We start from the raw sequence: 25,984 nt of genomic DNA, 5'->3' as shown, positions 1-25,984 counted from the left end.
GAAATGACGAGTCATGACCCTAGAATTTTATGTGGAAATATTTTTTGGGAGCGGTTATTATTAATATGAAGACTTCATTTATTTTTTTATCTAAGATGTCTACTTTTAAGAATGTGATGTATATGTAAGAATGTTTGTTTCCTCACTTTTTTCCCTGCTGGAAAGACTTGAATGCCCATACCTTTAAGGTAGTAAATTGGCAGTCATGCACTGTGCAAGTACTATTAGTAATATAGTTTGTGAGTGGACTCACTTCAATTATGCTTGAAGATGTTTTGTTTTTAACTCCATTACTGTAGGATAAGTAATGCTGTGAGTGGCCAACTGCCCCCATGGTTAAGTATTGTGTCAAAGTTGGCAAATCGTCAAGCAGGTATTTAAAGGAATAGTGAAGCCACCTTGCCAATTTCTTGTCTTTGATGCTAAGCAGGCTAAAGGGAAAGAGTGTAGTACTTATATATAGAGAGTATTCATGCTAGGAGTCACTCTTAGGTCAAAGTGCTTGAAGGGTAATGATGACACATTTCCATGACTGTTTTCATTGGGTAGTAGGATAGGCAACTTATCAGTTACTTTGATGAGAAAATGACACCTGTTCTTTCAACTTTTCCCTTTTTAGCAACATGAAACATTCCTCCCTAATGGAGATCGTGCTGGCTTCTTAATAGGTGATGGTGCTGGTGTGGGCAAAGGCCGGACGATAGCGGGGATCATATATGAGAACTATTTGCTGAGTAGAAAGAGAGCACTGTGGTAAGTTCCACCGTGTGGGCTGAGGAGGCCTGGTTTTCTTTTAATATAGCACCGCAGGATAAGTTTAAGTGAGTGTGTGAGTGTGCGTGTGTGTGTGTGTGTGTGTGTGTGTGTTTATATTGTGTCAAGACTTGACTGTTCCTAGTTCTGTGAAAAAATGCAAATCAATTTTAATTTGGTTTGTCTTTTTTTGACAGGTTTAGTGTATCAAATGACTTAAAATATGATGCGGAAAGAGATTTAAAGGATATTGGAGCAAAAAACATTTTGGTCCATTCATTAAATAAGGTACGGAAGCCTCCCTTTTCAATGGGACTGTCAGTCAACATACACAGACTCGTCTATGAAAATGCGACAACTTTTTTTGTGTGATTTTGTTCCAAGGACTCAGTGAGCTATTCCATACAACACATGCTAGGCCCTGGGTGTGTCTAATGGCCGACAAAGTAGGCACGGTCCCTGGTATAATGAAATTTGTTTTGTTGGTTTCCAGTGTTCTGTTTGTCTTGGTTTCTAGAGAGGTTCATCTGCCTGTCCATGTGCAGTGTAGAGAAGTAGTGTGCCTGTCACATTGTACAGCCTAGAGATGACTGTTCAGTTTGCATAACTGAGTTTAAGGACTGTGTATTAGTATAGAAACAAGAAAGTGGTTATCTAGATATGAAACACATTTTAATGTGATTAGAGTTTTTTTTTTAAATATTTATTTATTATGTATACAGTATTCTGTCTGTATGTCTGCAGGTCAGAAGAGGGCACCAGACCTCATCTCAGATGGTTGTGAGCCACCATGTGGTTGCTGGGAATTGAACTCAGGACCTTTGGAAGAGCAGGCAATGCTCTTAACCACTGAGCCATCTCTCCAGCCCTGATTAGAGTTTTTTTATTTTGTTTTTGTTTGTTTGTTTTGGATTTTTGAGACAGGGTTTCTCTGTGTATCTTTGGAGCCTGTCCTGGTACTCACTTTGTGACTTTTCTGGTTAGGTTGTGTTTAGTTATGTTTTGAATGATTGCACTGTAATACCAAAACATGAAACTGACGTCTAGGTAAGATTTATTTCTGAGTAATGTAACAAAGGAGCACATTACTCAAAATTCTGTGTTTGGGGGTGCTGCAGATAGAGCCCAGGAGTTAGGCATGCTAGGCTAAGTGCTCTACCACTGAATCACACCCCTAGCTTACTTGCTAACACTTCTCCTGCTGATAATCTTGTATTCCTCAACTCAGTCATAGTCCTTTACTATGTATGACGAATGCACAGTAAGAATGTGTGGAACAATGATGGAATTTCCATAGGAAAGCAGATTTGAAACTTGTTTGTGGCGTGTTGTTGTTGTTGTTTTTGATCACATTTATGTATTATAAGCTTTATGTGTCTAGATTTTTTTTGGAGTCTGTCATGAACCTAAGTTGACTCATAAGTTTGAAGTAGGTGTTTCTGAGAGGAAAATGTACTAATTAATTTTTTTTTCTTTTTAGTTTAAATATGGAAAAATTTCTTCCAAACACAATGGGAGTGTGAAAAAGGGTGTTATTTTTGCTACCTATTCTTCTCTTATTGGTGAAAGCCAGTCTGGTGGTAAATATAAGACCAGGTTAAAACAGCTTCTGCATTGGTGCGGTGATGACTTCGATGGAGTGGTATCCTTCAATAGAGATTGTGTTTATTTTTGATGGCATAAAAATTATGTTTAGGCTGGGTGGTGTTAGGGCATGCCTAAGGCAGACAGATCTTTGTTAAAGGACAGCAAGGGCTACACAAAGAAACCCTATGTCGAAAATTAAAAAAAAAAAAAAAAAAACAAAACCCAGTAGGATGGTGATGGTCCACACCTTTAGTCCCAGCCCTGGAGAGGCAGAAGCAGGTGATCTCTTGAGTTCAAGAACAACCTGATCTACAGAATGAGTTCCAGGATAGCCAAGGCTATACAAAATTATTTTAAAAAATTATGTGTAGATAGACTTTTGGAAAATTTCTGACTAAGTGAATATTTTGGCATGGTCACTGTAATAATAATTAGAGTCCTCGAAGCCTGGAAAGTCAGTTCTTTTGTATGTGTCAGATGTCAGAAGTTCTGCATCCTCTTCCCCATGGAGTGCTTGAGAGACCAAGGAAGCAGTGCTCACTCATTTGTTCGTTGCATAGCTTCTGCTGTCCTGATGAAGAATCCCAAGTTCTGAAATACTATTTCAAGTTAGTTGCCGGTTTCACAGTTCAGTGAAAGTCTTGTTGTAGTGGATGTAGTGGAAAACTCCTGCCTCAGTGAATCTATTCCTGCATTCCTCTCTCTCTCTCTCTCTCTCTCTCTCTCTCTCTCTCTCTCTCTCTCGAGACAGGTTTGTCTGCGTTGCTTTTGAGCCAATCCTGGAACTAGCTCCTATACACCAGGCTGTCCTCAAAGACACAGGTCTGCCTGCTTCTGTCTCCCGAATGCTGGGATTAATGGCATGTGCCATTATTGCCTGGCCATTCCTGTAATTTTTTTCCTCTTTTTAAAATATTTATTTATTTATTATATGTACAGTATTCTGTCTGTGTGCATGTCTGCAGGCCAGAAGAGGGCACCAGACCTCTTTACAGATGGTTGTGAGCAACCATGTGGTTGCGGGGAATTGAACTCAGGACCTTTGGAAGAACAGGCAATGCTCTTAACCTCTGAGTTATATAACTGAAGTAAATAACTCATTGAGCAGTTAGCTCAGAAGCTGCAGGACAAGGGGAAAGAATAGAGATGAGGCCCAGAGGGATCTTGGGTTATGTGTGGAATCTTAGAGAAAATACCTGTAGGCCCCAGGGTCATAGACCACACTCTTGAATGGACAGTTCTGTTTTTTGATATGTTCCTTAGCTCTTCCTTACAGATAGTGTTTGATGAATGTCACAAAGCAAAAAACCTCTGTCCTGTTGGTTCTTCAAAGCCAACCAAGACAGGGTTGGCCGTTTTAGAGCTTCAGAACAAGTTGCCAAAAGCCAGAGTTGTTTATGCCAGTGCCACTGGTGAGTACCCACTTGATCAGAAAGATGCACAAATCGCTTTTGCAGCTATAATATGTTGGGGCTTTTCCAGGTGCTTCGGAACCACGGAACATGGCTTATATGAATCGTCTTGGAATTTGGGGTGAGGGAACTCCATTCAGAGAATTCAGTGATTTTATCCAAGCAGTGGAACGCAGGTAATAAGGCTGGTGGCACTCTGCTGCCAGAACGGTTGCTGTGTGGAAAGTGCTGTTTTGTTTATTGATAGTTACTGTGTGTTTTAATTTTATTCAGAGGTGTTGGTGCCATGGAAATAGTTGCTATGGATATGAAGCTTAGAGGAATGTACATTGCACGACAGCTGAGCTTTACTGGAGTGACCTTCAAAATAGAGGAAGTTCTTCTTTCTCAGAGTTATGTTAAAATGTATAACAAAGCAGTCAAGCTGGTAAGAAATCTTTTGTCAATATTTTTAATGTGCCTGATAATTTTTTAATGAGATTTATCTATTGAAACATTTTCAACATAGAAGAATGTGTTTAAGCTGTGAAACAGCAGATAATGATCACAGTTGCTTATTTGATCAATATCCTTATTTTCCATGCTTTAATTTTTTATGATAATTCATAAAAAGACAACCATTTATTGCAGTTAAATCAAATTCACAATTGCAATATAACCATGTTCTAAAATGACAGGTTTAGATAGTATACATTTTGAGACATTTATGTATAAACATCCTGAAAATTGTCTAGAGTTTCCCAAGTGATTGCCGATTGTTTTAGTTGAAGGAGTCACTTTTAGTTTTGTGGAGACAGGGTCTCACTGTGTCGTCGTGGCTGGCATGGTTGTGCTATGTCTAGACCAGGCTATCCTTGAACTCACAGTGATTCTCTATCCTACTGAGTGCTAGGATTAAAGGCATGCCTGGCTAAAGTTTGGGGCTACTTTTAAGTAATGTATTCAGATGTATATGTAACGTGTTGCCTATGTATTTTCAGTGGGTCATTGCTAGAGAGCGATTTCAGCAAGCTGCAGATTTGATTGATGCTGAACAGAGAATGAAGAAATCTATGTGGGGTCAATTCTGGTCTGCTCACCAGAGGTTTTTTAAGTACCTGTGCATAGCATCCAAAGTGAAAAGGGTAGTTCAACTGGCTCGGGAGGAAATCAAGAATGGGAAGGTAAGTTGGAGAAAATCTAGTGTGGTCTGAGCTTGACTAGCTAGTCTTTATCTAATGAGGCTCTCTACTGGGAATAGTCTTTTTGTTTGCTTTTTTGTTTTGTTTTTGTATTTTCTAGACAGGGTCTCACTATGTAGCTCTATAGACCAACCTGGCTTCGAACTCAGAGATCTATCTGTCTCCGCCTCCCAGGTGCTGGGATTAAAGATGCTTGTCACTATGCTCAGCTCTGGAATAGTCTTTTAAGTGGATGTTGCTAAAAATACTATTGCAGTAAGATTTTATTTTTGTAATTTATGTTGTCGGTTTTTGTTTGAGACAGAATGTTTGCTTTGTAGCTCAGAGATGTCTGGTATTTGATAGGTCATCTAGGATGTCCTAAAAAACTCAGAGCAATCTTCCTGCATCAGCATCCCAAGTCCTAGAATAGTCTAAGTATGTGCCACTATAAATAGATCCTTCAAAATAAATTCTAAGCCAGGCAGTGGTGGTACACACCTTTAATTCCATCACTTGGGAGGAAGAGTCGGGTGGATCTCTGTAAACCTGAGGCCAACCTGATCTACAAAGCGAGTTCTAGGACATCCAGGACTACACAAAGAAGCCCTGTCTCAAGAAATCAACAAAAAGTTCTAAGAATGCCATGTGTGTGTGGTCCTATCACATGAGAGACAGAAACTAGAGGCTCTGAAGAGCAAGTCCAGCTGTGGCTAGATCTTAGTTTGAATTGGGCTACATGAGACTTTGTATCAAAACAGACTACATTTGCACACACAGACACGTGAATATTTGTATTTGTTGGTGTATATAAAAAAAATGCCTGTTCAGAAATTTCAGCAGAGTATAACAAATACACTATGTAATTTATTTAGATGTGCTCTTTCCATTAATAACTATAAATATTGTCCTAAGCTTGCTTGCGTTTGGTTGATCTGCTCAAAACTTAGAGTTGCTGGGGCATTAGAGCATGCTTTTAATCCTAGCATTTGGGAGGCAGAGAGAGGGAATCTAATCTCTGTGAGTTCAAGGATAGCCAGTGCTATAGAAAGAGACAGAACAACAACAACAAAAAACCCACAAGGGTTATAAATTCCTTAAGGTCAGGGACATTTGTTATGTTCTGTAAAATGTGTTTTTTTTTTTTTTTTCTTGACTGGCAGGGAGACAGAACCCCTATATGCAGCCTTGAAACTCTGTAGAACAGACTGGCCTCAAATGTACAGAAATCCTCCTGACTCTGCATTCTGAGTGCTGGGATTAAAGGCGAGCGACATCAGACCTGGATTTCTCTCACTTTTTGACATAGCATACCTCAGAATAAATGAAGCCTATATTATTGCTTTAATGTAATGGGTCATTGTTTGAAATCTTTCACTAGACATTTGACATGTGCCATAAGAAGGCATATGCTGTGAGAGGCTACAGCATGTTGTTTATTATTGTGTATTTTGTGTTTTCCAGTGTGTGGTAATTGGTCTGCAGTCTACAGGAGAAGCTAGAACTCTGGAAGCCTTGGAAGAGGGTGGAGGAGAACTAAATGATTTTGTTTCAACTGCCAAGTAATTTTTTAAATTTCTTCTTGAAATTTCTTAAGATTGAAGAAAATGCATATTTCTCTTTAGCTATATCTAGTAAGATGTTATAGGTGCCACATGAAGTGTAAGATTCACTGCTTTTTTTTCCTACAGAGGGGTATTGCAGTCACTCATTGAAAAACACTTTCCTGCTCCAGACAGGAAGAAACTTTATAGTTTGCTAGGAATCGATTTGACAGCTCCAAGTAACAACAGTTCACCAAGAGATAGCCCTTGTAAAGAAAACAAAATAAAGAAGCGGAAAGGTGAGTACTTTTCTTTAAATAGTTGATGACAGGGCTGGAGACATGGCTTAGAGGTTAAGGGCACTGGCTGTTCTTCCAGAGGTCCTGAGTTCAACTCCTAGCAACCACATGGTGACTCACAACCATCTATAATGAGATCTAGTGCCCTAATCTGTAATGCACACATACATGCAGACAGAGCACTGTATACCTAATAAAATAAATAAATTAAAAAAATAGTTGATGGCAGTGTGCTGATGATCTGATTTTGGAAGTAGTTGTTTGTGATTGAGTTCCTTCCTTCCTTGAGTGGGAAGGGACTGGTGCATTCTCTGTTGCCCAGAGTCCTGAGTGAATATACAAGTGGTCCCACTTAATTTAATTAGCTGGACACTCTGTGCAGCATTTAGGAAATTAGAACCTTTTCAGCTTTGTGGGAAGGTTAGGATTGTTCTGAGTTCACTTAGTCTTTGTGTTGTCAGAGCTGCTATTTAATAAAATGGAATTTGCTAGTCAGTGCATCAACCTCCCCCCCCCCCCTTTTTTTTTCTTGGCAGTTACTGGGTAGTGCTTACCTTCCTCCTGCTTCAGTTTCTGTAGCAGCTGGGTTACAAGCATTATGTTCTCCTTGCTGGTTAAGGCTAAAGAGGCTTTGATTAGTATAGTTATTAAGTTTTAGGGATGTATTCACCTGTGTTTGTTAACCAGCTTGTGATGATGTAAACTAGAATTTTTGTTTGGGTGCTTTCTTTGCTGTTTGACTTTCAGAAGTGTGAGTTGTGAATTCTGATATAAAGGCCTTGATGCTTTCTGGGCCCTGGGCTCCTGCCTTAGCATACCCAGACAAAAACACTTGCAATGTCGAAGGCTCTAAGTAGTGTTTGACATTGTTTAATCATTTTAGACTTGACAAGATACTCATTCTTCCTATTTTTTTTTTATTACATGTGCTTGTGGGTGCACATGTGCTTCTGTGAATGTGGAGGTCAGAGCACAAATTGAAGGGATTGATCACTTTTTTACCATATAGGTTTTGGGGTTCAACTCAGGTCATCGGGGTTGGTGACAAGCACTCAATCTGCTGAACCATTTCATTAGTCCTCACATTTGTAATGCACCTGAACTGAGTGGGCTGCTACTACCCCTTGCTTTTTAAATGAGTAGCACATGAAGTAATGGTATCCTACTACAGTCAGTAGTGTGGTAGAGTAGTTGACATCTCCCTATGTCTCAAGTTAGGTTTTCTCTGGTTCATTAATAAGAGAACGTCTTAGTGTTTGGTTTTAGTTTTTGAGCATTCCCAATTTGTTTTCTAAATATTAGGTAATTCAAACCAACCACTCTCCTTCAAAAACGAAATTTTTATAAATCAGTATGTCTTTTTTTAATAAATTTTTATAAATCCTCCCCTCCTCATTTCTTTCAAGACAGGGTCTCATTATGTAGTCCTAATGCACCTAGAGCTCACTCTGTAGACTAGGCAGGCTCTGAACTCAACAGAGACCTCTCTGTGTCTGCCTCCCAAATGCTGGGATTAGAGAGTACTATACCTAGCTTATACATTAAAAATTTCTAGGTATTTCATGACTAGTTACTAATGCCCTTCTCATAACTACTTAACAGTTACGACTGTGACTTAGGTTCTGTTGCCCTCTGTCTCGAGTTTTTATTTATTTTGTATGGTTTGAGAATTTCATGCATGCATGTAATATGATTTGGTTCAGCCCCTCATTTTCTTTCCATCAGTTTTGAGTTTGTATTTATATATTTAGTTTCTTGTTGAGTAGCTGACCATAACTGGAGTTCTTGGTTCTTGTGAGCATGCATTGCTTATCAAATGTATATTCTTGCTGTCTGCAGTTCCCTTAGACTCAACTCATAATCTAAAGTCTGACACCATAGGTCTTTAGAAACATTGCATATCCAACTGACTTTTATTTGGGGCTTGTGGATAGGTGAAGAAATAACTCGAGAAGCCAAAAAAGCACGAAAAGTTGGTGGCCTTACTGGTAGCAGCTCTGATGACAGCGAAAGTGAGTCTGATGTCTCTGACCATGAAGAAAGTGACTATGAGAGCTCTAAGAACATGAGCTCTGGTGATGACGATGATTTCAACCCCTTCAGAGATGAGTCCAGTGAGGACAACGAGGACGGTGAGTTCACTGAACTGTTGCGACAGCATTAGGGGTGCAGACAGGATTATCTATCTCTGAGTGTTAGGCCAGCCTGATCTACATAGTGAAGTAAGCTCCAGACTAGCCAGAGTTACATAGTGAGACCTTGTCTCAAAAACAAACAAAAGATAAAATATTTTCTCCATGCTGGAGAGATGGCTCAGTGGTTAAGAGAATCCGAGTTCAATTTCCAGCATCGTAGTTTGTGAACTCATAATTTCCATACCTCCAGCTCCAAGGACATTTGACTTCCATAGACACCTGCACTGTGTACACAAACCTGCATACAGATGCACATATACCCATCGTTAAAAAGAAAATAATCAGCCTGGCAGTGGTGGCACACACCTTTCATCTCAGCACTTAGGAGACAAAGCCTGGTAGGTCTCTGAGTCCGAGGCCAGCCTGGTTTACAATGTGAGTTCCAGGACAGCCAAGGCTACCCAGAGATATTCTCTGTCTTGAAAAACCAGTAAATAAATAAGTAAAATAGATCTTTGAAAAATGAATGAAACCCCTTCTTTGTATTTGTGACCAGGTAGGTTATAATCTTTGCTTAGTGTAGACTAAGTTTGTTTGTCTTGTTGAGGTTTGAATCTGAGATAAGAGAACTTTGGGGCTGGCGAGATGGCTCAGAGGTTAAGAGCATTGCCTGCTCTTCCAAAGGTCCTGAGTTCAATTCCCAGCAACCACATGGTGGCTCACAGCCATCTGTAATGAGATCTGGTGCCCTCTTCTGGCCTTCAGGCATACACACAGACAGAATATTGTATACATAATTAATAAATAGATAGATAGATAGATAGATAGATAGATAGATAGATAGATAGATAGATAGATAGATAGATAGATAGATATTTTGGGGAAAAAAAAGAGAACTTTGTGCCTTTTTTCTACATTTTCGGTGGGAAGGAGAAGTTCTCACTGTAGCTCTAGATGATTTAGAACTGTGTGTTCATTCCTTCATGTTAAGTTTTGGGGTTGAATTTTTCTGGGGTTCCCATTTTTCTGCCTCAGTATTCCTGAGTTTTGGGATAGTGGAATTGCAAGCCTAGTGGAATATACTGAGTTTATGTGGGTTTGTTTTGTTTTGTGTATGAGCACACACATGGTTTCTCGAGACAAGGTTTCTCTGTGTAGCCCTGGCTGTTCTGGAATACTGTAGATCAGGCTGGCCTTGATCAAACTCAGAAATCCACCTGCTTCTGCCTCTCAGAGTCCTAGGATTAAAGATGTGCACCACCACTGCCCAACATTTACTTATTTTTAAATTCAAAATGTAGAGGGGTAGCTCCCTGTGTGTTGAGTAAATGCATTAGGCATTGCTAGCTGACAGTACTTTGTTTCAGTTAACAGAAGGAAACTTGGGGGCCTAAAAAGTTTGGAGCACTAGCTGCTCCTCCACAGGTCTTGAATTTAATTCCCACCAACCGCATGGTGGCTCACAACCTTCTGTAATGAGCTCTTCTGGCCTGGAGGCATAGATGCAGACAGAACACTGTATACCTAATAAAATTTAAAAAAAAAAGTTCCTCCTATCAGGAGTCCATATTGTACTGAGAGGTGGTGGTGCACACCTTTAATTCCAGCTCTCTGGAGGCAGAGGCCAGATCTCTTGAGTTCGAGGTTAACCTGGTATACAGAACAAGTTCCAGGACAGCCAGGGCTATACAAAGAAACCCTGTCTCAAAAAACAAAGGACTGTACTGTTCTATCAAATTGATACATATTTCTCTTACATTTTAGATCCTTGGTTAATCAGAAAAGACCACAAGAAAAACAAAGATAAGAAAAAAAAGAAAAGTATAGATCCAGATTCCATTCAAAGTGCCTTGTTAGCATCAGGTCTTGGTTCAAAGCGGCCTAGTTTCTCCTCTGCACCAGTCATCTCACCTGCTCCCAACAGTGCACCAGGTACTGTGCAGAACGTCCTATCTAGAAATGTGCTATTATGGAAATCAGGTATAACAGTTTGACTGATTAACAAATGTTCTTTATCAGCTAACAGTAACACCAACAGTAACAATAGCCTTATAACAAGTCAGGATGCTGTGGAAAGGGCACAGCAGATGAAGAAAGACCTGCTTGATAAACTAGAAAAATTAGCTGAAGACCTCCCTCCTAACACCTTGGATGAACTTATTGATGAACTTGGTGGTCCTGAAAATGTGGCTGAGGTAAATAGATGTGGTTAGTGCTATGCTCCTTCCTGTTACTATTTTCTTCTCTTTTTAAATCCTGTGATATGGATGTCCTGTTCTCTGGATACAACTTAGAACCTTGTTCTGTTTTGGTTCTCAGGGTATGACTACAGAAGGCCTGTCCTCAGTACCTGAGGTTTGGCTTGAGCCTGGTTCCTGTACTATTGTACAGCTTTTGTAATGTTGCCATGGATCACTTTTTTTATGTTGTAATGTTCTTTTGTCCCAGTACCAACTTGTGTCATCCATGTTTCATGCTCTTCTTAAAGCTCTGTGTTCATGCTTTTCAGATGACTGGCCGCAAGGGGCGGGTGGTGAGCAATGACGATGGAAGCATATCATATGAGTCAAGGTCTGAAGTTGATGTGCCTGTGGAAATTCTGAACATCACGGAGAAGCAGAGGTTTATGGATGGAAAAAAGGTATATTTTCCTGGGGTGCTTTTCAATAGAAGGCGCCTGCCTATATGTTCAACTTTAGAAAGGTTTGCCCTCTATCCATCTGCATCCACAGATTCTGTTATAAGGTTGTGGAACGGTCTGTTTTTATTAGTAATTGTACTGGTTATTTTACATGCTTTAGTGATTCTGTATGATATACATATTGATATTTAGGAGAACTTTTGAACTCTGGAACACACAAACCAGGTGAGATGGTGCACCTTGGAGTTAGAGGAAGGAGGGTCAGTCTTGGCTACAGTACAACAGGGGTTTTAAACTAGCCTGGCCTACATGAGGTCTTGTCTGAAAATTTAGAGAGATGTGAGAGATACATGGATACCTTAATCTGGATATAAAAGTAGTAAATCATTGTAGTGATTTCTTTGCTCTCTCTTTTTCTTCCCTCCTTGCCTTTCTTCCTTTTTGTATTACTTACTTTTGCATAACTGCCATCCAAGAGTCACTTAGGAATGAAAGTTAATCTTGACTCATGATTTCATACTTTTGTTTTAAAGATTTATTTATTTATTATTTATACAACATTCCTTCCATGTATGCCTGCAGGCCAGAGGAGGGCGCCAGATCTCATTACAAATGGCTGTGAGCTGCCATGTGGTTGCTGGGAATTGAACTCAGGACCTCTGGAAGAGCAGTCAGTGCTCTTAACCGCTGAGCCATCTCTCTAGCCCTGATTTCATTCTTTTAACCTCTTGTGAAAGGAAGGATAACAAGGGATGGCCGTGCATGGAAGCAGAAGGGAACGCAGGTTCAAGACAGAGCCCAGAGGGTTTGTTCCCAGTGACTCTCTTGTTTCAGTATGTAGCGGCGATCCTGCCAGAGGCAGCAGTGAACGAATGCTTCAAAGAAATCCCACACTAGCTCAGAACAGAGATAGATATTTATTTAGGGATAAATTAACAAATCAGGATTCTCTGCCTGAACGGTGGATGAAGATCGAATACAAACAATCCCAACGAGCAATTGGCGAAAAGGGGACGAATACAGGTTCTGTATAGTACAAGAGGCCACGCCCCAGTAGGCAGGTAATCACAAGTGGCTGGTCTTCCTACGTACAGCACCTCCCCCTTTTGTTTAAATAAGAGAATTCTAAGCCTAATACAAAATTATATACAATAAAAACAAATATCCTATTCTAACTAGCTTAAGTTTTGTATAATAAATAACTTGGCCAAGTCATGAGAGGAAAATAACTACAATTATCTAGTCTTCAACCCCATCGAAGATCCGAGTAGGGAACTAATATTACTTCAATAAAAGTAGGAAGTGCAATCAAGCACATTCAACAAATGACAGGGACAACTGGCTATCTGGGTAATCACCCAAAGTCTCATTTGCAATGTTGAAGCAACCAACTTTGGCTAAGGCCTAGAATAACTAACAGACCATTTTTAAAGGCAAGAAAAATTTTCAAAACCGTATTACCCTGTCTTGGCAAGATTTGACAGTCTTGCTTATCCATTTCTGGATTTATTTATATATATCTTGTCAGTGGTTGAGGCATGGACATTTTTTTGCCAAGAAGAAAACAAGCTCCAAGTGGATTGTCTTCTGTGCTCAACATTATCTCGGGAATAGATTGGTGCTGCCAGGAGCAATTGTCTCTCACTTTCTAGAGCTCTTTGAAGTGCTTGAACATTATCTATCTATGCAGAATATAATCTCTGTATCTAAAGAACCTGGTTAGTCTGACAAACATAATTGACTATTGATCTATAATTCTTAATACCCATATAACTTAAAGACTATGACAATAAACAGCTGTGCAGTAAATGAGGACAATGACCTCCAGATGTAAACAGTGTATAAGTATCTTGATCAGAGGTAGAAATGTACACTGCAGTATGGTAAATATATATCAATATATAAAAAGTTTTAAACAGAGTTAGAAGCGTGCATGCACACAATATTCAATGTAATTTAACTTTGTATCAGTATACAAGAATCTACACCAATGTAGTTGTAATAACTCACAAATATTCACTCTATTACTATTATTATTAGTGTGATTAAGCACATACCAATTTATTATCCTATCCAATTCCCCCCCGTTTTTTTTCCAATAAGATCCCTGCGCTTATAAAAATTTCCTCCCCACAACCCCAACCCTATACCAATCATAATCAATCCCTAAATGATGTCTATAACCCTGACGACAAACTTTGTTGGGGGGGGGGGGGGATGTCATCGTCTAGAATTACTTTCAGCTGTCTTGGGCGACATTCATTCTACGGGATCCTATGAAAGTAAAATAAATGTTAGGTTTCAAGATTAATATCTGGTAAGATTGCAAATAGTCTGAATATTTTGTGGTGGTCTGGCCAGAATGTTGTAAAAATGTGCACCTGGAAACTTCAAAGATTACTGCAGGAAAATTCATTGTTCATTATGGAAAACTTAAGCATTATTTATATAGACATATATAGTCAATGAAAGGTACGATAAAGACAAAAATAGATGTGAAGAAAAGCAAAATTTTTTTCTAAATTCTTTCTTTCTGTCCCATGCCAGACGGCACTTGACATGAGACAGAAACTCCGGATCTTTCTTTTAACAACATGCTTGGATTTAAAGGACAGAGCCATTGTCCAACTCTAAAACCAGCTCTATATATTCATAAATATAAATACATACATAAACACATACATTTATAAAAACATGTATTTTTAAATGCTTGTTCTTACAGATCATATTTGCTTTTCTCGATCCTTATTGAGTAGTTATTTTTCCATCCGTCAGTATTTAGACACCCAGGGTCTCTTGAATTTTTTTTTAAAGATTTTATTTATTATGTATACAGTATTCTGTTTACATGTGTGTCTGCAGGCCAGAAGAGGGCGACAGATCCCATTATAGATGGTTGTGAGCCACCATGTGGTTGCTGGGAATTGAACTCATGATCTCTGTAAGAGCAGACAGTGCTCTTAACCTCTGAGCCATCTCTCTAGCCCCCTCTCTTGGATTTTTTTTTTTTTTCCCAAGACAGGGTTTCTCTGTGGCTTTGGAGCCTGTCCTGGAACTAGCTCTTGTAGACCAGGCTGGCCTCGAACTCACAGAGATCCACCTGCCTCTACCTCCCGAGTGCTGGGATTAAAGGCGTGCGCCGCCACCACCTGGCGTCCTCTCTTGACTTTTTGAAGATGAGTGTTTTGCTGCAAAGACAAGAACAGAACCCTGCCCCTATCCTATATGCTTTTCTTACCACCTGTATGGTTATCATCATTGTAGATAAGCTGTCATTTCTCCTTTCCAAGAGGTTTCTCCTCTTCAAACCAAATCTTTATTTTTATTAATTTTATTAATTTAGTTTAATCTTCTGGCTTCCATTGTGAGGTCAGCACATCCTTGAAATAAACCAGTTGATTTAATTCAGCAGATTTTTCCATTATTTAATGTCTTTCTGTTGCTGTTGTCTTTTTCTCATTAACATTAAGAAAATTCAAGATTAATAAAGCATTATTATTTCTGGGGGTATTTTTCAACCCTTTTTGTTTATTTAACATATCCTTTATAGTTTGATTTGATCTTTCTATAACTGCTTGACCTGTAGGATTGTGTGGTATACCTGTAACATGCTTAATATTATAATAAGCAAAAAACCGTTTCATTTTCCTAGAAACATGTGCTGGACCATTACCTATCTTATTTGTGCAGATATACCCATGATGGCCATAACTTCTAACAGATGTGTGATTACTGAATCAGCCTTTTCTGAACTTAAAGCAGTTGCCCACTCAATAAGTGTCAATGATGTGGTATACATATTTTTAATTTTCCAAATTCTGCAAAGTGTAACACATCCATTTGCCAGATCTCATTCCTTTGAATACCCTTTGGGTTAGTCCCTGCAGGTAGCGGTGTTTGGTTATAGAAAGAGCAAGTAGGGCAATCTCTTTATAATATTCCTTATCTTTTTGCCATGTAATAGAAAACTCTTTCTTTAAACCTTTGGTATTGATGTGATGTTTTTTATGAAGTTTGAGGCCTTTGACCAAACATTCAAACCATGAGTTTATAAGGGCCATTCCTATTCAGACCACCACAGTTGTTAAATCATATTTTTAAAAAGTTACATACATTAATTTACTTTGTGAGTGTGTGTTTGTAGACTGACATCCTGTGGCATTTGTATGGAGGTCAAAGGAAACTGATGGGAGTCAGTTCTCTAACTCTGCCATGTTGGGTCCTGGGGATTGAATTCAGGTTATAAGACTCTGTAGAAGTTGCTTTTACCTACTTTTGGCTTAAACAAGATGTTATTTCTTTTATGTATGTCTTAGGATTTCTGTTGCTGTAAAGAGACACCATGACCATGGTAACTCTTTGTTTATTTTTTTTGATCTGTCCAGGAACTCAGTCTGGCCTTGAACTCCCAGAGATCCACCTACCTCTGCCTCCCAAGTTCTGGGATTAAAGGTGAGCGCCACCACTGCCAGGCCTACCACATCTCTCATAGAGGAGAACATTCAATTGAGTTTAGTTTTAGTTCATCATGGTGGGGAGCGTGGCAGCATGCAGACAGACATGGGGAAGTATTGGAGAGATAGAGTTGCTGTCCCACCAGCAGCTCCCAAATAAGCACATTGAGGCTTATATTAATTATAAATACTCAGCCAATAGGTTAGAATTGTTACTACTAGCTAACTCTTACATTTAAATTAACCCATGTTTCTTTTCTACACTCTGCCATGTGGCTTCGTACCTTTTCTTAGGATGTACGCCATGTCCATCTTGCCTCTCCCTGTATCTGCCAGCAACTCCTGACTGCCCCTTTTCCCAGCATTCTCAGTTTGGGTCTCTTGTCTAAATTTATTCTATTCAGCAATTGGCCAGTCAGCTTGTTTATTAAACCAATCTCAGCAACAAATCTTCACAATATACAAAGGAATTATTCCACAGCAAGATAGCTGAGATTACTATTTCTTGCAGGCAGCAGGAAATGGTTGTGACACTGAGCAAAGGTTAAGCAAAAGAGGCCTCAAAGCCCGCCGCCACGGTGACACACTTTCAACAACAAGGCCGCACCTCCCAATAGTGCCATGTCATATGACTTATAGGGGTCAATTTTATCAAACTAGCACATTCCGGAAACTCCTGGGCCCTCATAAGCCAGTAATACTATAATGGCCCAATTTTTCTTCACTATGTTCCCTTCCTTACATTTTGGAACGGGAGTGTATAACTTGTGTCATTTTATGTTGGAAGTATGTGATCTGGTTTGGTTTTTTTGTTTTTGTTTTGGTGAGGGGATTGCAGTTAAGAGATTATATGTGAATCTTAGAAACATTGAACTTTTGACTTTTAAACATTGTACAGACTATGATAGACTATGGGGACTTGTGAAGTTGAATTAGATTTATTTCTATTATTATTATTATAGATTTTTCACCTCCTCCCCTTCTCCTATTTTCCTCCCCCTCCCCCCACCCCACCCCCTTCCCTCTCCAGTCTAAAGAGCAGTCAGGGTACTGTTAAAAGCTTGTGGGGGCCGGGGAGTGGATTGTGGTAGTTTGAATGTAATTGGCCCCCATAAAGTTGTAGAGAATAGCACTATTAGCGGGTGGTGTGACTTTGTTGGGGTAGATATGGCCTTATTAGAGGAAGTGTATCACTGTGGGGGTGGGCTTTGAGCTTTCCTATGCCCAGGAAACTGGCCAGCGTCTCATTTAACTTCCTGTTACCTGTAAGATATAGGACTCTCAGCTACTTCTCCAGCACCATGTCTCTCTGCACACCACCATGCTCCCCCTACCATGATGATAATGGGCTGAACCTCTGAAATTCTAAGTGAGCCTCCCCAGTTAAAGTCTTCCTTATAGGAGTTGCCGTGGTCATGGTGTTTCCTCATAACAGTAGAAACCCTAAGACAATGTACATATTTATGTGTTGTCTAAGAGTGTTGAAGCATATGCCTGTAATTTTAGAACTTTTGAGGCTGAGGCAGGTGGATCCTGAGCTAGCTTTGTCTACAATAGGAGACTTGGTCTCAAAAAAAAATTATTACTATTTTTTTTTTTTTTTTTTTTTTTTTTTGGTTTTTCAAGACGGGGTTTTGCTGTAGCTATCAAGTCTGTCCTGGAACTAGCTCTTGTAGACCAGGCTGGCCTCAAACTCACAAGGATCCGCCTGCCTCTGCCTCCCGAGTGCTGGGATTAAAGGCACGCACCACCACCGCCTGGCCCAAAAAATTTTTTTAAAGGAGAAAAGGAAATTAATGCATTGCTCTGACTTTCCCTACCGCTCATCTTTTCCCTCCTCCCTCTACTCCTTTCCCTGAGACAGAACTTGCCCTTCTGCCTAGGCTGCCCTCCTTTTTCTCTAGTTTCTAGTTTCAAGTGATCCTCCTGCCTTGGCCTCTGGAGTAGATCAGACTTCTACTCTCCTTGATTATTTTGAGTCTGGGTTCTGCTATGTAGCCCAGGATGGCTTTGGACTCATTTTTGCCTCCTGCCTCAGGCTTCTGCATACTAGGATTACAGGTGTGCACCATTCTACCTACACCCTTCATGTCCTGGGATTTAAACTGAGGCCCTCATGCTTGTTGGGGAAGCGCTCTACCTCTGAGCTCCATCGGGGGCATTTTTTCCTTAGGTTACAATTGCTGGTGACAATAAGGCCTTCCTCTATGCATCAAACACTGGAAAATCTTTGGGACACACTGCCCTGTCTTCTACTTCAAATAACATTTCTTGAACGTTATATCTACCACCTATGCCTTACTGACTACAGCTTGCCTGTGTGTATGTATTTAGTATTAAGGGAGACTAGGGCAGCTAATTTTGACTCTGGCCAACCACATGCCACACCAACACCAGGGCATCTTGCTACTTTGCAAAGAGAGTAGAGTACATACTGGTGGCCATCACTATCCATCAAAGGAAGTTTTCTAGCCACTGATCTTTCCTATCTTTGCTCAGAGTTTTTTTTTTTTTTTTTTTTTTTTACCTTTTCAATTTGATATAGAATATTGCTATTATCTCAGAAGCTGCCAGCTCAGGTATTTCATTACAAGCAGATCGGAGAGCTGAAAATCAAAGGCGAAGAGTTCACATGACTTTGGAGTTACCCTGGAGTGCTGATAGGGCAATTCAGCAATTTGGTAAGTGTCTCCACTGGATGTCTCTGAGAGGAAAGAAGTTTCTGGAGACATGCTTGCATGTCTATATGAGACATCATAAGCCTGTGGAACTCTCAGATTCTACGTTGGAAGTGTGTTCTCTTCATACCATGATGAATTCCTTTTTGCCTGGTTTCCCACGATATTGAGATCTGTGGTAGGGTAGCAAGGGTTCCGTGACCTCCAAGAACAGGGTTTCTTGACTAGTAACTACTGTGATGTTAGAGTGAAATGGCTCTTCTGGGGAGCTACAAAAAGGGATGTATTATCTTTAATGTTCTTTTCAAGGGTATTTTAGTTAGATCAGTGCCAGCTTAGCCAAGGTTGATGTGCAGGCTTATAATTTCAACAATTTCAGCACGTTATTGGTAGATCCAGAAGTATTAGGTGTTTAAGGCCTGACTAGCTGCATAGTGAGTTTGAGGTCACTTTGGAGTATGTGAGACCTTGTCTCTCTACCTGTTCAGTGGTAAGTGCTAGGAATTAGATCTTAGAATATCCCGTTCTACCTAATGAACTGTACATGTCGCTACAGGAAGAACACACAGGTCAAACCAAGTAACTGCTCCAGAGTATGTCTTTTTGATTTCGGAACTGGCTGGAGAGCAGAGATTTGCATCTATTGTTGCTAAGAGACTCGAGAGTTTGGTAAGTTTTTGAGTTGTTAGATGTATCTCACAGATGATCTGTGTTAGCTGACTTCTGGGAGGAGTTGATGATATCTTGACCGGGAATTCTGTATTTTACCAGGGGGCACTTACCCATGGTGACAGAAGAGCAACAGAGTCTAGAGATTTGAGCAGGTTCAACTTTGACAATAAGGTACATTTCAACATCTTTACCATTGTGGATGTTTGTAGTTTATGCAGCGACAGAGAAATTGATTACTAGTGAAAAATAAACACTCTGCTTGCTGCTAGCTTTGCCTTGTATAGCTTCACGTGAGATAGGATTTTACATATCATCAGATCTTTGCATACTTTTTTTTAAGATATTTATTTATTATGTATACAGTATTCTGTCTGTATGTCTGCAGGTCAGAAGAGGGCACCAGACCTCATCTCAGATGGTTGTGAGCCACCATGTGGTTGCTGGGAATTGAACTCAGGACCTTTGGAAGAGCAGGCAGTGCTCTTAACCACTGAGCCATCTCTCCAGCCCCTGCATACTTCTTTTTTATTCCTGTTGGAAAATACTACTAGAGTATTTGTGAAGGCATCAAGAATGACTTATTAGAAATCAGATAAGTCATTAATGTATTGAAGGCCTGCTGTGTTTAAAGGCACAAAATAGACAATCCTAAAAGTATGTGTGTTTTAGCATTTTGGTTACAGTTACAGTTTTCATGCCATTTATGTGGGTTAAAAAAATACCTAAATGTTGCCGGGCGGTGGTGGCGCACGCCTTTAATCCCAGCACTCGGGAGGCAGAGGCAGGCGGATCTCTGTGAGTTCGAGACCAGCCTGGTCTACAAGAGCTAGTTCCAGGACAGGCTCCAAAGCCACAGAGAAACCCTGTCTCAAAAAACCAAAAAAAAAAAAAAAACCTAAATGTTGAAGCTGGTTAAAACATTTCTCCCTTTATTACAGTATGGAAGAAATGCTTTGGAAATTGTTATGAAATCCATTGTAAACTTGGATTCTCCTATGGTATCACCACCTCCAGACTACCCCGGAGAATTCTTTAAAGGTAACTTAAAAATTATCATAACGGGGAATGAAGATAATATTCTATTGCTACAGTGCTTCCCTTGCATGTTTGAAGGCCTGGGTTCCATCCCCAGTATCAAACTAGACATAGTAGTGTATTCAGGAATCCCAGCACTCAGCATGATGAGGCAGGAAAATCTTGAGTTTAGGGCCAGTCTATATAGTGAGACCCAGTTAAGAACATTAGCACCTGGGTTTTCTTCTCAGCATCTAGTTGATAGCTCACAATCATCTGTAACACCAGGGTACCTAAAACCCTTTGTGGGCACTGTACACATATGGTGCCCAGACCTAAATAGGGGCAAAACAATCCTATACAAGTTTTGAAAGCCTGATGTAGCATACTTGCCTTTAATCTCAGGAGTTAGAGGCAGGTGGATCTTTGAGTTCAGGACAGCCAGGGTTACACACAAATGAACCCAATTAGGGAAATGGGAGGGGGGTTCGGTGAAGTCTCTTAAGGGCATGTTGACCACTTATTCAGCATTTACCGTTTGTAGCACTTTACCAGTGCTTCTGGATAAGACCTGAATGAAAACATGTCCTTATATAATCATTAACACAAAATTGTAGCGATTTTGTGGGTACTTAAATAAATGATCTCTGTAATATACAGGGTGTTCTTGTAAAAAGATGATTTGTCCTATGTATGTATGTGTTGACTATTTTGAGGAGGTGGTGAAGTGAATGTTCACAGTGTGTGTGGAGGTCAGAGGACAGTTTATGGGAGTTTATTCTCTGTCGCCATTGTGGGTCCCAGGAATTGAACTTAGATAATCAGACTTGGCAACAGCAAGCATCCTTACCTACTGTGCCATCTCGACAGCTCTCAGTTTAGTTTGGTTTTTTGGTCTTTTTGTTTTGTTTCGGTTTTTGTTTTGGAGACACACTGTAACACAAGTTGTCCTGGAACTCACCTGTGCTGGACTTTTACCTTGAAACTTTCTTCTGCCCCAACCTCTTGAGTCCTGTGTGAAGCTACTAAAGATTAAAGGTGTATTTGTTGTTTGTTTTGTTTTTCTAGGCAGGGCTTCACTATGTAGCCCTGGCTGTCCTGTCCTGGAGCTTGATCTGTCGACCAGGCTGACCTTGAATTGCTTCTGCCTCCTTAGTGCTGGGATTTTAAGTGTGTACCACCACCTGGCTAAATTTTTATTTGTTTAGTGCTGCAGAGATGGCTCAGTGGTTAAGAGCACTGCCTGCTCTTCCAAAGGTCTTGAGTTCAATTCCTGGCAACCACATGGTGGCTCACAACCATCTGTAATGAGATCTGGTGCCCTTTTCTCACCTGCAGGCATACGTGCAGACAGAATATTGTGTACATAATAAGTAAATAAATAAATATTAAAAATTTTGTTTATTCATTCATTCATTTACCAAGAAAAGGTTTCTCTAATTAGCTCTGACTATCCTGGAACTAGCTCTGTAGACCAGGCTTACTTTAAACTCAGTAAAAAGATGGGCCTACCTTTGCCTCCCCACTGCAGGGATTAAAGGTGTGCACTAGCACTGCCCATCTGCTGTTAAAGGTGTTTTAATGAAGGTCTAGGGAAAATTTTAGTGGTAAGTAGTCAATCTCTAGCACTACCAAAACCACTAGAATCCAAAGAAACCATACACACAATGTAATATTTCGTGATGTTTCGGTTTTGAGCTTATTGGGTACTTTGGTTATCAATTTAATTCTGGTTGTTAAAATAAAGCACAGTACATAGGCTAAATCTAATGCTAGAACCTAATCTTGTTCGATTAACAGCTCATTGAATCATTTGAACTGTGAAGATTTTTCATACTTTTTTTTCTTATAGATGTTCGGCAAGGACTGATAGGAGTGGGCCTGATTAATGTTGAAGATCGGTCAGGAATTCTTACTCTTGATAAAGGTAATGTCCCTATGTGTATATGTAGCTTGTATTAATAGAGCCTTCTTGAGGCTGTTGTGCACTAAATCCTCACCTCTTGTTTGTTTGTGTGTGTGTATGCACGTGTGCGTGCATACATGCTCACACGCCCCAGAGGGATGACTTTGGAGAAGTCTGGTTCTCTCCTTGCACCTTTCTTTTGAGACAGAGTCCTTTCTGATTCTGTCCTGGCTACTTTAAGCCAACTGGCCCATAAGTTTCTGGGTGTTCTGTGTCTTCCTGCTCACTGTAGAACTGCTTGACTTACAGATAAACTGCTCATCTGGTATTTTTTTACATTCAGGCTTGAATGGCAAAGCACAGTTGAATTATTGAACCAGTTCTGTAATTTTGTACTTTTGTGACACTGTCACACTCTAGCCTAGGTTGACCCTACTAGACTCATGGCAGTGCTTTTGCCTTAGCTACCCTAGTGGTGGGATTATAGGTGGTTCTAGAATGGAACCCAGAGCCTACTTGTAAATGTCATTCCACCCAGTTAGTTATCTGAAGCCCTCTTTGTACTTCGTTGTTTATTTGCTTATGTTCTTTTAGCATGTTTCTGTTCATAAGGATTGTTAAAAATAAGCATCCTCTCCGGGTGGTGGTGGTGCACGCCTTTAATCCCAGCACTCAGGAGGCAGAGGCAGGCGGATCTCTGAGTTCAGGACAGGCTCTAGAAACTACAGGGAAATCCTGTCTCGAAAAACCAAAAAGTGACAGGTGAGGGTAGGAAAGGATGGCAGGACATGGCGGAGCTGGGTGCTCCAGCTTCATCCTGTCCTGGATTTTGTCATTTCCCAGAGACATGTATTAGATAAAAAATTATGTCCTACTTCTTTAAAAAAAGAAAAAAAGACAGATTGCAAAAGGGTCCTGTTTGGGCTGTAATCCATTTGCTTAGGTCTCTGATGGTGTTATTGGTTTTGCATTCACATGGACTGTTTTCCCCAGATGGTTATTGGCAGTGACCTAAATCTTTCTGGCTAGAGCTTGAATTGCCCTAAGCCTACTGATGTGGCAATAGCCTCTTTTTAAAAATCTCACGTATTGGGCTGGAGAGATGGCTCAGCCCTTATGAGCACTAGCTGCTCTTCCAAAGGCCCTGAGTTGAATTCATAGCAACCACATGATGGTTCACAACCATCTGTAATATCTCTTCTGGCCTGCAGACATACATGCAGGAAGAACACTGTATAGATAATAAACAAACAAACAAACAAACCTAAAAAATTATTTACTTAGTTATCTTTTGTGTATTTACTTATCTGTCTGTCTATCCATCTATCCATCCATCTATTGAAGGTGGGGTCTTTCACTGTCTCCTTGACTGTCCTGGAACTTGCAATGTAGACCAGGCTGGCCTTGGAACTCAAAGAGGTCCATCTGCCTCTGCCCTTGAGTGTTCCTTGTTACTTTTGAGATAGGCTCTTGCTGCATGGGCCAGATTCACCTTTATCTTACTCTGATAGAATCTAGGCCTTGAATCTCTTGCCTTAGAGCCACATGAATAACTGGGATCCACCACGTGCCCTTGGGCCAGGCCTGTAATAGATTTTTAACCCCATATTATAACTAGCTCTGGCTACAGATATGATCGACCTGGTCAGGAGTTTAAACAGCCCTAGAGCTCTCTATGTAACCAAGGTTGGCCTTGAACTTGGAGCAATCCTGTTTCCTTAGCCTTCCAAATGCTCTGATGTAATTTAAGTTACCCTGTCTGTCTAAGATTTAAAGAAATACTGAATTTATGTGTAGATGGAATTTTCTGTCCCAAAGAAACACACGGAGGCTTATAGTAATTATAAACTATTTGTTTTATTAGTTCATGCTTATTATTATGCTTATTATTAACTAGCTCTTAGAACTTAAATTAACCCATAATTCTTGTCTTTGTTTATCCATGTGGCTTGGTACCTTTTCTCGGTGAGGCGGTCTCATCTTGCTTCCTCTGCATCTGATAACTACATCTCTCTGCCTTTCCTCTTCCCAGAATTCTCTTTGTCTGGTCACTGCCTGGCTACTGACCAATCAGTATTGTTAAATTAATACAAGTGATAAAACCTTACAGTGTCCAAGAAAATCATTACACAACATCCGTGAGTTAGACAGATTGCAAACAGCAGTTAAGGGAACTTGCTTCTCTAGCAGAGGACTGGAATTGTGTTCCCAGAACTATTACTTACATTGGTTAGCTCACAATCATCTATAATTCCGTCTTCAAGAGATCTGATACGTTCTTTGACCTTTGAGGATACCTGGGCTATCATGCACATTCTCCAATTCAGACAGATACACATAAATAAGTCTTTTAAAAAGTAAATGAATCCAGGAGCATAGTTCAGACATAACTAGTTTTTTAAAGGTCCAGGGCATTTCAGTTGTGTAGCCAGGGTGAAGACTCAAAATTTAATAGTTGATCTTGGAGTTAAAATTTAATATTGGGTAGCTGGGTGTGATGCTGTTAAGCCCATCATTGGGGAAGTTGAAAGCTTGCAGAAGCTCTAAGGTTGATTTTTCAGCTTTCATGTACACATACCCTCACACAAACTATATAATTAAAAACAGAGATTGAGGTGGTGGCAGAGGCAGGAAGATCTCTGTGAGTTGAAGGCCAGCCTGGTCTACAGAGATGGTTCCAGAACAGCCAGGGCTACAAAGTGAAACTCTGTCCTAAAAACCCTAAATGAATAAGTAAGTAAGCAAACAGACAAATTCACTGGAGTGATGGTTTAGTGTTTAAGAGCTCTGGTTGCTCTTCCAGGTTTGCTTCAAGCAATTACTAGGTAACTACTATGTCCTCTTCTGGCTTCTCGGGCAGGCACATGGGACACAGACACACATGCAGGCAAAACACCCATACATGGGAAGTAAATGGACATTCAAATAAATCTGAGTCCGGTAGTGGTAGTCCACACTTTTAATCCCACTGGGGAGCAGCGGTAGGTGGATATCTATCTGTAAGTTCAAGGCTGCTATGGTCTATAAAGTGGGTTCCAGGACAGCCAGGACTGTTACACTGAGAAACTCTGGGGAAGAGAAATATAATGTAATATAATATAATACAAGATTTGATGTTGGTGAACCAATATTCTTATATTCTAAATTATATTCGTATAAAAGTAGAAGGTACAAAAAGTCAGTTTGACTGTCTTAAGCTTGTGTTGCAACTGTTGGTGGCCACAAGTTTGGAAGGGGCAGCCCTACTCTAACAACACTGCTAAATTTGGGAGGAAGACTAGACCTGGAATTGAGACTTTGGAGGTTTGCTTATCTAAGGAAAAAAAAATTAATTTACATGAGAATTCATGGAATTTTTCATATATTCTTGTCATTGCAGACTATAACAATATAGGAAAATTCTTAAACAGAATTCTGGGCATGGAGGTACATCAGCAGAATGCGTTGTTTCAGTATTTTGCAGACACGCTTACTGCAGTTGTTCAGAATGCCAAGAAGAATGGAAGATATGACATGGGAATCCTAGGTGAGTGGGGACACTCTCATGCTCTCTGTGGTCCTTGTCCAGAGTATCTCCCCACTTATACGTCTTGTTTCTTTCTGAAGATCTGGGTTCTGGAGATGAGAAGGTGAGGAAGAGTGATGTAAAGAAGTTTCTGACCCCAGGATACTCCACCTCTGGCCACGTAGAGCTATACACAGTAAGTCTGGAAAGTGCATGTTGCTCAC

General features: G+C 40.1%; 1 protein-coding gene across 5 annotated transcripts in view; it reads left to right on the top strand.

Annotated features, from left to right (window-relative positions):
* Positions 1 to 25,984, top strand: part of Sbno1 (strawberry notch homolog 1) — a 56,790-nt gene that overhangs the window by 19,850 nt on the left and 10,956 nt on the right. For all 5 annotated transcript variants that reach the window (XM_038345106.1, XM_038345109.2, XM_038345108.2 and 2 more), the window contains 20 exons: positions 620 to 753; positions 951 to 1,041; positions 2,234 to 2,395; positions 3,617 to 3,752; positions 3,823 to 3,928; positions 4,026 to 4,179; positions 4,733 to 4,915; positions 6,377 to 6,474; positions 6,604 to 6,755; positions 8,690 to 8,887; positions 10,655 to 10,822; positions 10,910 to 11,085; positions 11,400 to 11,531; positions 18,531 to 18,666; positions 19,220 to 19,332; positions 19,435 to 19,506; positions 20,274 to 20,373; positions 22,202 to 22,276; positions 25,635 to 25,781; positions 25,862 to 25,956. In XM_038345106.1, the coding sequence (XP_038201034.1) occupies positions 620 to 753; positions 951 to 1,041; positions 2,234 to 2,395; positions 3,617 to 3,752; positions 3,823 to 3,928; positions 4,026 to 4,179; positions 4,733 to 4,915; positions 6,377 to 6,474; positions 6,604 to 6,755; positions 8,690 to 8,887; positions 10,655 to 10,822; positions 10,910 to 11,085; positions 11,400 to 11,531; positions 18,531 to 18,666; positions 19,220 to 19,332; positions 19,435 to 19,506; positions 20,274 to 20,373; positions 22,202 to 22,276; positions 25,635 to 25,781; positions 25,862 to 25,956 (2,628 nt within the window). The remainder of the gene's footprint in view (positions 1 to 619; positions 754 to 950; positions 1,042 to 2,233; positions 2,396 to 3,616; positions 3,753 to 3,822; positions 3,929 to 4,025; positions 4,180 to 4,732; positions 4,916 to 6,376; positions 6,475 to 6,603; positions 6,756 to 8,689; positions 8,888 to 10,654; positions 10,823 to 10,909; positions 11,086 to 11,399; positions 11,532 to 18,530; positions 18,667 to 19,219; positions 19,333 to 19,434; positions 19,507 to 20,273; positions 20,374 to 22,201; positions 22,277 to 25,634; positions 25,782 to 25,861; positions 25,957 to 25,984) is intronic.

The sequence above is a fragment of the Arvicola amphibius genome, chromosome 10, assembly GCF_903992535.2.
Source record: "Arvicola amphibius chromosome 10, mArvAmp1.2, whole genome shotgun sequence".
Taxonomy (NCBI): Eukaryota; Metazoa; Chordata; class Mammalia; order Rodentia; family Cricetidae; genus Arvicola; species Arvicola amphibius.
This window is presented reverse-complemented; position numbering and strand designations above follow the sequence as displayed.